This window comes from Lepisosteus oculatus, chromosome 17 (genome assembly GCF_040954835.1).
Source record: "Lepisosteus oculatus isolate fLepOcu1 chromosome 17, fLepOcu1.hap2, whole genome shotgun sequence".
NCBI classification, from domain to species: Eukaryota; Metazoa; Chordata; class Actinopteri; order Semionotiformes; family Lepisosteidae; genus Lepisosteus; species Lepisosteus oculatus.
In genome coordinates this window covers 11,617,600-11,630,201 of record NC_090712.1, presented here as the reverse complement: position 1 = coordinate 11,630,201, position 12,602 = coordinate 11,617,600, and the positions used below count along the sequence as shown (strand labels likewise).

The following is a 12,602-nucleotide window of genomic DNA, read 5'->3' as shown; positions in this document are numbered from 1 at the left end:
TCATCACAGGAGTTGAAAATAAGTATCAGTGAGTAGAACACAAAATCATAACTAGACTAAAGAAATACTGGACTGAAGGCCAAGAGATAAACATTTAGGAATTTCATATTTTTACTGCCATCCATACTTTCATATATAGGTACTTTTTTCAGTGTGTCAGATGACAGCACAGAAGTAAAGTTACGACTGCACATGTATGAAGCAGCTCCTGCAAACTCCACCCCATTTTCATTCCTGAGAATATTAACTAAGAACGTTATTCTACAAGGGACTTGGTTGTAGACACCCTTTCTATCCCAAAAGATACATTTAAAATTAATTTCTTTGATGAAAAGTAAAAATAGAAACTATTCCCTTTCTATTTTCCTAAACTTTAAAAAAATATCAGGCATTTATTTTAATGTAAAGTCTGTACCGAATGTTGTATTTAAAACTTAGAACAAAAATGGAGTAAAGACTTCAGCTATGCCTAATTATAGTATACTGACAACTAAATTATAGTTGACCCCAGTAAGGAACAGTAAGAAACAGTAAAGAAGAGTGGTCTGCTGTGACAAGCAGAAAACCCTGAGAGTGCAGTATGAAAACACAGGCTTGTGCTTGTGCAACACTGCACTCCATGCATGACTCAGGAAACAATGCACCCAGCTATTAGGGAACCATGCTGTTCAATTGCTCACCTTTTATTTTTATTTAAAAAGCTGAAAGTAAATGCCAGGTAAGAGCCAAGTCTTCTACAATAATTCGGGTCTGGCAATCTGAACCTCTTATAAACCACTGTATACAAGGTTCCGTTGAGAGGAGATATTTAACAAAAGAGCATTGTAAATTCTAACCCTTCACCCGGTTTCTTTTTTACTCACCAGAAAACTGTTACAGGACTAATAGAGTTTTCTCGACATATTACTTGCTGCACTGCATGGTCGGTTTATGAAGCCATTTCTTTAATGGGTATATGGAGGTCTGTAAATTTCACTGTTAAATTAATTTGCATTTTCTCTAGCACTGCATCAGAGAGGGACAGAGCCATTGTCCATCTAGGCCTTCTTTCACCAAGGCCATAACACTTTCGCTGAAAGTAGTCTCTCTCGCCACACAAAAACCAATACCTAGGCATCTACTCTCTATGTGAACATAATCTGATGATAATTTAGAGATACTCAAACAGCAGAAACAAGTTTTACATATTGTGTTTCAAAGGTAAATAAGCCTTCTTTCTGGATAGCACAGTGTATCATCTACATTCTGCAGGAGAAAAGGGGATATTAAGGTTGACTGCAACTGACCATTTTCTTAACCGCAATTCAAGAAAATTTTAGGTGCAGGTAAAGACAGGAAATTAAAAAGAAAAACTTGCTGACTGTTTTAACTACATGTCCTGCAGACACATGTTTGAAAAGTTAAAACGATTTTAAATGAAGCGCTGCACATTGACCACTCGCCACCAGCGTTCTGTGCTGCTGGTGCATCGTGCAGCATCGCCAAGGTAACCAGGCCTACCTCTGTTAGCGGCTCGGGTGGTGGCCTTGCCCAGGCTGTTCCTCTGGTGTTTGCCAGACATCCGTTTCATCTGCCGCGGAGTGCATGGCGGGGAGGTGCTGTAAGCTGCGTCCTCAGAGGGCTCGTCGAAGAAGTCTTCAGCATCCAAGCTCCCACAGATGGCATCCTCCAGAGGGCTGTCCAGACTGCAGAACAAACAGGGAGAGTCCACTGGACCTTCAGAATAGCTCACGTAACCGGCTCAAGGTGGAGCCAGGATGCCAATGTTTGAGCCAACCCTGATCTCAGGCATTCTGCTTTAAAATTGTATCGTCAAAAGAAACAAAGAAGTTGGAAATCCAGATCATTCAATGTCCGATCTGGAGAAATAAAGCATAAGATAAGAGAAAAAAAGATTCCCCCAATATCTAGGTTTAAAAAAAGAAAACCACAAAAGATTTTGGATTTTTAGAATGATTTTTAAATCAATCTGAAATAATCCTGTTGATATCATGGCCACAATAATGAATCACAAACCAGGGAGTATGACTGAAACAGAAGGGAAGTTATTGACGGAGTTACATTTTTGAAGTTTATCCTGGTTGACTTCACAGAATTTTTTCCAAGATACATGAATAGCGGCTTGAATGTAAGAAACAATACAGCCTTTAAACCTTACTTCAAATTCGAACACTTGTTTTAAAACGTGCTTGAAATTCACTTATAAAACATTTTGACGAATTGGAGTTGAATTGGAGTTGAAAGCTTTAAAACGGCACAAAAGCACATGATAATTATGACTGAAGTTAAGACTGCTTTATCTGTTTCGCAAATAGTTCAATTCAACCCAAGCTTTAATGTTCTTAACCTTCTGAATGGGAAGGCACTCAGGTGAATCTTTAGTTACCATTTTCTCCAAAACTGAACTGTTTTACAAAATTTAATCAGAATGACAAGAAGGGCAAGTATTTTGGAATGTCCCATTTACTAATAAGTCTTCACTACATTTAAAGCTTTGATCTTTAACAAAACCCAGCAGTTTCACATTCACTTGTATACCAACAACTGTCAGTCATCTGCTTCTAATATTTGAATAGCAAAACAAGACTTTTGACCCATAAATTGCACACTGTGTTTTTGCTAGGTCCTAAAGAGACTTGGGTATTATAATCTACACTAGTATTGCACAGTACTTTAGAACAGAACAAGTTATTGAGCACAAGCCATCCTTGAACCTGTAAAATGATTACATATTCTCCAAAGATTAGCATTTTAAATATCACGATGAATTCCATAAAGCCAGTCACAAAGTCAATAGTACTATAAGAACTTATAGACTTTGTTAGAAATTGTTGGGATTACTCACATTGCGTCTACAGGGACACTTAATTTTTTTGTGTTCTATGTTGATACTAGAATACGTTTTACACATTTTTTCTGCATACCAGAAGATTGTTTGTAAGTCAAAAAGGAGACAAAAACGTTAATGCACTCAAGGCCCACATATTCACAAGCCTAATGGACTCATAACTGTACAAGGCCATCAGCACATGAGAGTTCCAGCTCAAACAATAAGTTGCTTCTTAACCCATAAGGGCAACCAAGGTGACTTGGTCAACTACAATCAAAACAAACAGAGAAACAGCACTGGCTCCTCAGACAACTTCTGGTTAAAACACAGCAAGACATAATGATGGTGTCTGTAGTTTACAACTCATAATATTCACAATTCTCTCCCAAACAGAGGAAATCAGCCTGTGATTGGCAGCATGCAAAACTGTTTAACCAAAAAGGCTATTTTATAAAGGCCTTTCCTGAATTCTGTTTTTAAAAATTCATTGTAGTGCAAAAAACAGAATAGCTTCTAGGATAAGTGTAAGCTATAGACTACTGCTAAGAACACTTAAAAAGTCCTGATGAGAACACTACAGCAGGTCTTTTAGCAATTATCCATTATTTACTGTTGCAACTATCAATTCACAACCAAAAGAAGGACACACACAATGACAGACCAGGAATTAAATATTCAACTGTGAAAGAAATGTGCTTAAAATGCCAAAATGCAGATTCTAAGACAGGTCTATGGTCCCTGCACCCTGGGGATAGCCCCTTTATAAAGGATCATCTAAGCAGAAGTCATAGGTCAGAGGGCAATGGCACAAGTGCTTATCTCCTCAATACAGCCTGCCGAGAGGAACATCATTCATCTTAAGACACTGCTTTATGCACAGACCTCCACCATGCCCTGACGGCATCTAGTGTCAGAAGACATTCAAAGCAGCTGCACTGGTATCATGCCAAAAAAGCAGCGAATGGTGTCAATGAGCACTGTATTAGATCAAAGCACTTCTCAATTTTACAGTCTGTCAACAACTGAGGAGCACATTACATTCAATACTGCCGGTGTATCAGTGCAGTTTGTCATATGCACAAGTGCAATTAAATGCTTCTTTCGTATAACAAAGAATGCACCTTCACTGACAGCTGCAGGATTGTTTACTCCCAGGTTTATATCACTTCATATTTATGCTGTTTTATGCTGGATAAAAGCCCCTACCCCTACCACTGGCTCACACTGATGTTTTTTTTTATTGTATCTTATTTAACTTATTGTTGCTGCTGTTCTGTGTTGATGCTTTTGGTGTTTCCTTAATGTCTTCGTATTGGAGTATACATGCAAATAAGCATTTCATTGCACTTGTGCAAATGACAAACTGAACGGAAAAGTGAAGCAAATCATTGTGCTTCTGAATATTCCACTAAACTTAAAGAAGTAATTTATTTTTAAAAAACTATAGGTCCTCCAATTGCAAATTGAAGTGTAGCACATTTTTGGAATGTGATTTAACACCAATTGCACTGTTTAATCTGCAACTAAACCTTAGCTGTTTTTTCTCAGGCTCTCGAGACTGCTTTCATTTAGTCTGCTTCCTTAAACCACCTTAGCAGAAAGAAATAATGGGAAAGAAAGCATAAGATTACACTTGCAGATCTTTGTCTTCTAGCACATCTAAAGACCTTTTAATAGGATTAGAGTTCGAGGGCCTGACCTATCTAACAATGGAGGCTGATGACTGCTCGTGGGGCTCCGATATCCATTTCATGTGGCGCTGTGCCTTGCCATGCATGGTCTGTGCTCAGTAATTAACTGATTGCAACAAATTCCCAGCCTGCGTTGCCTTTGATGGAAATGGTCTAATCTCTGCATGAGGCGTCAGGGCTTTCACACAATCTGCCTCACTCCAAAGAAAAACCAAACCAGAAAAGCAAAAGTGCTCAGAATTAAATAACCAGACCACACCTAAGAAATGCAGTCCTAAGGAGCACTGCAGGAGAACTCCAACGTTGTTGGAAGCTACTGTACATGGTCTAGCATGTTCAGCTGCAATGTTGAAAGAGAATAATACATCTTGTTGATCTCAAGGACAAACTTTGTTCGTGCCTAAACACAATGCTACTGTAGTTCACATGTCATGACTCTCTTTACATTATGTGCACAGTGTGGATTTGCCACTGGACATTTAATTCACAATTCCACAAAATTAATAACTGCAATTTCCTTAGAACAAAACAAATATGTTTGTGATTTTATTTTTACGTTTTGATGAGGTGAGAGCTCTGCTTTTGCATATTTAAATGGAGATTACTGAGGAAACACAGGTTACCACATCAGTTTGGAATGATGAAAAAAAACATTACATCACAACACCAGCTGTTTGCTGAATTGCTAAGTGACAAAAGGCTGTGGAGTGTGTTTGAAAATAAGAAGATCAAAACCCAGTTATGCTCTCTGTGCAATGTTTTGATGAGAAAAGAACAAAAAGAAGTTAGTCAATAAGAGCTAAATTACTTGTTAAAAACAAAAGGCAGCTCCATGCAATAATGTATAAAAACTTTTAGTGAAATGAAAGACATCATACATCTAATAAACAGGAAACAAACTATCTTTGTTTTAGCATTTCAATTTAAAAAATACATTTAAGAAAGGTTTTAAAGTACATTATCTGTTGCTCTTGAGAAACTCCTGGTTCTATCTATGCCTGATAAATCGTCAAATAAAGATAGTACAGATATCTTTGGGGAAAAAGTTGGTTTTCACTCTATATTAGCACATATCAAAATACAGACATTTGGGACTGTTGTAACTCAGAATCAGAAGACTGATGTTTTCTTCATATGAGGAAAAACATCCACAAATGTGATCAAGCACATAAGTATTGAGCTCCAGAACCTCACTGCTGTTTTACTGTTCACTCTGGAGTTCATCAGTTGTCATGACGTAGCAAGTGGGTTTATAGGGCTACTTGTGAGCAAACCTCTCTCTTGGAAAGCAATTCACAGCTGGTTCGTGACCTAGCACTCCCAAAAGCCAAAAATGAAAAGCAATTGTTAAAAAGGGAAGGGAGGGATGTGTAAAAAAAAAGAAAAAAAAACTTCACAAACGCAGCAAAACTGTTAAAAGGGGACCTGTAAAAATGCTCTTACTTCTTACTGTGGTTCCTCTATGCCTCACTGAGAAATAACTAATATTTCGTAATAGTAATAGGTTTATTCTAAGCTGAAAAAAGAAGAAAGAAACCAATGTTTCGGCTGTGGAGCTTTCTTCAGATGTAAGGGATGGGAGCCTTACACCCAAAGAAGGCACCACAGCTGAAACATTGCGTTTTCATTCTCTTTTTAGCATGGAATAAACCTATTACTTGTTCCTTTGTAGCCTGCGCGTGCTGACGCAGCTACCCACCTTAACTAAAATTAATAACTGCAAAACACACATTCGAATCCCATAGGAAGAAATGAGAATGTGAGCACCAAAGTGTTTTGAATATGGGGTCCATGGAGTACATAATCTAATACATTTAAGTCTAATTCATGTTAACAAAGATATTTGGCATACATTATATTAACATTAACTAAAAAGTTATATAAGCCTAACAAATTGTCTTCACAGTGTCTCCATTATGTATAACAAGAAAAAGTAATAACACTTTTACATTTGTCAAAACATTTATCATTCCATAACTCTTCGCTTTTATAACAGAATGCAAAAGCATTACAGCCAAAACAAAGCCTATAAAGTTATTTTAAACAGTTACTGACACATTCTTATATTTGTATCCTTTTCCTTTCCAGAAAGCATAACATGAACTTCTCTAAATTCAGTTTGCTGTAGGAGATGTTAAAACTTTTGCTCAGCTGAGATTGAGGTGCTGGTTTTCTTTTCTTTGGTGCCAGGCTATTCCGGTAACACACTTACTTATTTAATTTAAAACAGTCTGGCAGTTGATTAGTACTAACAAATAAAAACTTGACAACATGAGCACATGTGTGAAGAATTCCTTTCCGCTCTCACCAAAGCAAATCCATTTCTTTCATTTCATTGGCACAAAGTGACAGTTTATCAGAACAGATTCGTGTGAGCAGTCCTTCGGTTTTAAAGAGTTAATCACTTCAGCGTCACTCTAGCACACTCTCAGAATACACAACGCAAATAGAAGAATCTGATGAAGCTCTAGAGTCAGTCAGGCTGCACATAAACAACTAATGGCGCAAGAACTGGACCCTGCAGTCACTATCAGCTCTCAACACCCATGGGACTTTCTACAGAAAACAGTATGCCTTATGGTTGCATCAAACCATGCTGGGAGCTATACATCCCTAACCACGCATGAAATGAATACGTCATAAAGCTTCCAGTGTATTACAGGAATTTAATAATATTCCAATTTTAAAAATAACAGACAAATCTGATAGGCCTGAAATCTACAAATCAAGCTCAAGTGGGTAGATTTTTTTAAAAAATTGTATTGTAGAAACTAATCCCAAAATGTGGAGCGTTGCAGATAATGTTTTCAGGAACCTTTAAAGCTCTGGCCGCTCTGTTGATACCTGTTGTGTACTTCAGTATTTTCGCAAAGTCACTCTTTGTAAAAGCACCTAAGACCTCGCCAAGGGTCAGGTTACGTAATACTAGACGTTTTTATAATTAGCATTTCTGATGCTGATGGTTAGTCCAGCGTAAGCTGATCAAATCACCACCTTGCTTCCAGTGACAAAGCAAATTTCAGCTACCTAATTAAATCTCTCCAAGAAAATCCTCCAAATAACACACACTGCACAACAATCTCAAACCAGGGCCTGAGTCAGTGAAAATAATTCAGTGACAACACACACAATGACCCCACCCAGCAAAGAAACAGCACAGCCTTGACGCTACAGACTTGAAGCCAAAAGTACTCTTGGAATGCACACACAATTCTTTCAATAGCAGTTACTTTCAGTAAGTCCTACTTGTAACTCTGGACTTCCACTTTCGAACCTAAGTAACCCCAGGCCAGCTTCACCTCTGAGCCAGTAAAAACAATGACCCCAATAAAGCCAACTGATCTTAACCTGTTGTAGCGGCAACACGGACAGCGGTGCAAGTAAAATGCTCCACTAAAACAGAGCAAGAAAAAAGAAAAACAGCAGCATTCCTAATTGGAACACTGACAACAAATTCACTCTTATCAGGATGTGACACACAGAACAAGCAAAGGGGAAATCTTCATTAATATAGCAAGCTTTGACTTTGCACTTTGCTCAATTAAAGTAAATTAAAACAGTGTTGTTGACTTAAAGATAAGGTACAAAATGCAAATGTATTACACATGGAACTGGTTAATAACAGATGCCCAGAAAAGATAGGAAGGTAACACTTGGACGCAATGCATTTCATACTGAACCAATTGGCTGGTATAAACAAAATGCCTGCTATTTCTGACTGTGGGTTCAGAAATATGCCTGCTTACTCAGAGAGTGAGAGATGCCGAGTGCATCATTTCTTAGAACAGCATCGGGTTGGGGGGTTTCAGACACATGGAACTGGAAAGCAATTTAAACCAGAAGCCTGAGTGGGAAAAGAGAAAAACAAGGTTTGTGTTGAAGGTTATCAAAGTCGGAAATTCAGCTATAAAGCAATTTTAGGACTAACAATTGCTATGACAAAGCTATGGTTTTCTAGCAATGGAAAGGTGAATGTGGAGTTCTTACAAATATGTTGAATTAATCACTGTGATTCTCAAAAAACCATGACTAGCTACTCAGAATCAAACACTGTACTATTCCATAGCAAACACCTGTCTAACTGCTAATTAGGAGCGGAATAGAGCAGAAGCTCTTGGGTTTAGGTTTACAGCAAAAAGAGGCTAGAAATCAAATTTTGCAGGAAACATCTCTTGAATTTAAAACAGTCAGTAACTGCTGTATCAGCAGATGTTTATAATTGTAATCTTTGTAGCCAGATTGGCAAAAATGTAAGTTGCAGAGCTGCTGTGCACTAGAATATATAATGCATGCTTTGGTATGTTTAATTCTGGAATAATTAATTAATTTCCTGGCTTTAAAGCTTAAAAACATTTCTATTAATGGTTACCTAACATTTACACAACTAAGAAGAAAACCAAAATAGACTTAAAAATAGAAATCCAAAATTTAAGTCAAGGATGAGGGTCATTAAAGTATTAACTGCTGCAACATAACATCTATTCATCCATTTTCCAACTGCTTAATTTCAGTCTTTAATAGGGTCGTAACAATACAAGACAAAGTGCACTTTAAACACCACCCATCCTTCATACCTTAGTACTATGAAAATCAAGTGTGGGCTGAAGGTCATATGCAAAAATAACATTCACATTAAACGCAGTTGAAGAAATGGCACCAGCCACAGCAATACACAGCATAAGCCATTAGGGAGTAACCCCAGTCCTGGATCTACAACAGTGATATCCTCACTCCTGGTTTTGAGAGCCAATGTCCTGCATATTTAATAGGAAAGTCAAACTCATGTACACTCAACACAATTAAAAAACAATTGAGTCATAATGAAATCAAGGAAGTCATTAAGTGGAGTGGAAGTAATTTGGTTCTGGTCTCGGCCTCTAGGTCTACGGAAGAGGTTTCTAACCCTAGTCCTGTAGCGTGTTTGCAGGTTTGTAGCTCTTAATAATCTAAGCCAGTTTATTCATGTTTTAAATGGACCAGTTCAGAAGCTGGTTGTTTATAAATGGCTATCTGGACAATCTGCAAAGAAAGGTGCCGTTAAGAACCGCACTTGGACCCTGCAGGGCACCCATGCCTAGAGTGCAAGACCAGAGCGCTCTGGACTATAGGGACGTCTGAAACTAATAGTGCAATAGCTCAAAGCTCAGTACAACTAGCGCCTTGCAGGCAATAACAATTTCTTTTTACAAATGCAAAAACGAAAAACTTCAATTTCCTCAATTTCCCTTTGGGATCAATAAAGTCTTATCTATCTATCTAAAAGAAAAGGTGAAACGTCCTCAGGCAAAGGGTTCAAATAAGTGTGGCAAAAGGCATTCCTCAAACCTATAGACACTTTCATCCGTTAGAAAGGGTTACCGTCATATCACTACACAAAACTGCAGGTCCTTGTTGGTGTGGTAAAACACTAGTGTAACGCCTAAAAGGCATGCCGTGATGTTTAGAAAAGATTACGATTAACAATGCCAAGAAATTAACAACACAAACAAGCTGCCCCTGCTGCCTTTCATATGTAAAGCCTGGCTGGTGATCTAGACAAAGCCCACGAGTTCTACCCATAAAATGGATTTTCTGGCTTCTTTCCACAGATGTGGAGTACAATTCCACAGGACCCTCTACCCACCACCATCCCCTCTAACACCCTCAGTCCTCGACCCAGTGCGACAGGGTGTTGGTCCTCCTGACCTTGAATGATACAAACAATGCAATGAATCAGACAGCATCCCTCCACACTGCATCACCAACCAAGGACTGCAAGCTGACACAACCCTGTTTTTACTCTCTTTCCACTTACAATTTGCTCCCCCTGTGACAAGCAGCTGAGTATTATAACTCTTTTACAGAAAATACATTTGTTTCTATTACTTTACAGCACAATTATTGTTTTGTTTTTCACTCCTACTGAAGTTTAAACAATAAGAAAAATGCACAGAAAGTAATGACCTACAATTTAAAAATATTAATAATAATAATAATAATAATAAGCGTCATGGAAAAAGAAACTTTTGGTACTCGAAGACTTGAATTTCCTGTTTCTTGGTGCAGAATTCTGAAGTATTCCAAATGATCATACCCTCTACAATTCAGGCACCAAATACATTTTTGTAATTAAAAAAGGTGATGTTAATTTCTGATCAACCCTTGTATAGAAACTATGGGGAAATATGGGATTCACACTCAACATATTGGTGTACATTAATAAGTTTAACATCCAAAAAATAAAAATCTGGAATCTTGACGCAAAGTAAAGGTAAAACGGACTGCAAAGTACAGGTGTATTTGTAAAACAGGAGCAAATGAATACAAGAAACTACTACATCAACATACACAAGCAAGTTCTCTCAAAGACTAATTTACAAAATATCAAAACCAAAGTCAATATGGAAACAAAGAATCAGAAGCAGAACGTGACCATTATCACACCCACAACCAAGCAGCAAGAATCAAAAATGAAAATAAAACTTTCATGCATGAATTGTAATCTAGTCCTTCCAGCAACTGGATCTGCATTTTTCCTAGTCATCTTTCTTTGACACTTGTTTCCTGGAATTACGAATCTTACAGTGAAGTAGGAAACTGGCGCACACAATTTGCAAAACAGGAAAAACACTCATTAATATGACTATTGCTTAAGCAATAGTCTCCCTGTATTGCAAACAAGAGAAGCAGGCAAAAAAGCACATTGGGAACCTGCACAATGACGTAGACGGTATGCATCCTCATAAATCAAAGAAAACAATCGCACGTTTTTTAAATGCACGCAGGGACATAAAACTGACCCCAAACTCTACAATCACATCAAATGCATTTTTTTTTTACATTTGAAAGAAAGTAACGACCGTCTTGCCCTTTTTCTAAATCCGCTTCTAAGCATCCAAAAGGACATGGACTGTCGAAAGCTAAAGGCTGCTTTAAAAACACTCGATATGCTAAATTACACACCATTACTGGATGAACGACTGTCCCCAGACAATCCTGAACATCTTGTCCGATGTACGTGCATTATTTTGATGCACTGGTATTGCTTTTTCACAAGAGCATTCATACAACTGAGCACCACAATCTGCAACAGGATTTGTAGAGAATATGCTACCTGTGCCAAGACTGTTCCCAATTGCAGATAAGTCTTAAGAAAAGATCTCCATACTGAGCGCATTCCGGTTATAGCAAAATGGAATTTGAGCAAAGCTGAACAGAGATCCAGTAAAGCAGATTGCGTTAGTCTCACATCAGTTGTCCCTCAGAGTTACTACAATAATGATACTGTACATTTTGAGCCGATAATCCTGGTTATATGCACATTTCACAGGAACCATCTCAGAAAGAAAATCTTTAAAATCACCGTTCAGTAAGGTAATGATACTCACCTACAGAATGCATTCAAATCTTCAAAGAGAAGATGAAAGTGCACCTACATTGTGTCCCCATTTTACAATGCAATCTAATTTTAAAAGTTTTCAACTGGGAATGTGCATTCGAAAATCCTGCAGACAATAAGCAAGTGTTGCAACACAAGTCCCTCCGGTGTTGTCGTGCATTCTGCCTTAGAATGAAGTAATTACCTTTTCTAGACGGTGAGCATTTTTATGATGTTACTCGATATTCTGTCTGAACCAGGAATCCCGTGCAGATATATGTAGATTTTTCTTCAAAAACTTTTCAACTTCAATACACTATACCACTTGAGGATGCAGCTGCAAGCTGATCACTTTTTGACAGGAAGGCAATTCGAAGCTGCTGCGCAAGCGCAAATCCAACAATGCCTTTGGTTTTCACTGTAAGATCACAATGTGGCAAGGGCCGGGTCCCGGCTGTGTAGTTCATTTTTTTTCAAACCACACCAGTTTCTGCGATTTGCTTACCTGCTGCGCTCGCCCGACGCTGCCGGCTCCATATTGGGGCGAGGGTGGGATTTTTCTATATGTGCATGACAGCCGCCATGGCTGGGCGAAGACTTCTGGGTTTTGCACTTTTCGCAAGAGTCACCAAATCGGCGCTAGCCCACTAATGTCTCTATCCCCCTGCAGAGCCCAGGCACCTCTCTCTGTGCTTAGCGGCCATCTTGCTAGCAATCACTGAAG

General features: G+C 38.3%; 1 protein-coding gene across 5 annotated transcripts in view; it reads right to left on the bottom strand.

Moving 5' to 3' along the window:
• The window catches only part of map3k4 (mitogen-activated protein kinase kinase kinase 4), a 33,283-nt gene extending 20,681 nt beyond the window's left edge, over positions 1 to 12,602 (bottom strand). For 4 of the 5 annotated variants that reach the window (XM_015362929.2, XM_006638767.3, XM_015362928.2 and 1 more), the window contains exons 1-2: positions 12,384 to 12,602; positions 1,501 to 1,685 (exon numbers count right to left, since the gene is read on the bottom strand). In XM_015362929.2, the coding sequence (XP_015218415.2) occupies positions 1,501 to 1,685; positions 12,384 to 12,415 (217 nt within the window). In that variant the 5' untranslated portion in view covers positions 12,416 to 12,602. Of the gene's footprint in view, positions 1 to 1,500; positions 1,686 to 12,083; positions 12,220 to 12,383 lie in introns of those variants that run through there. The other variant, XM_015362931.2, reaches the window with a different exon arrangement.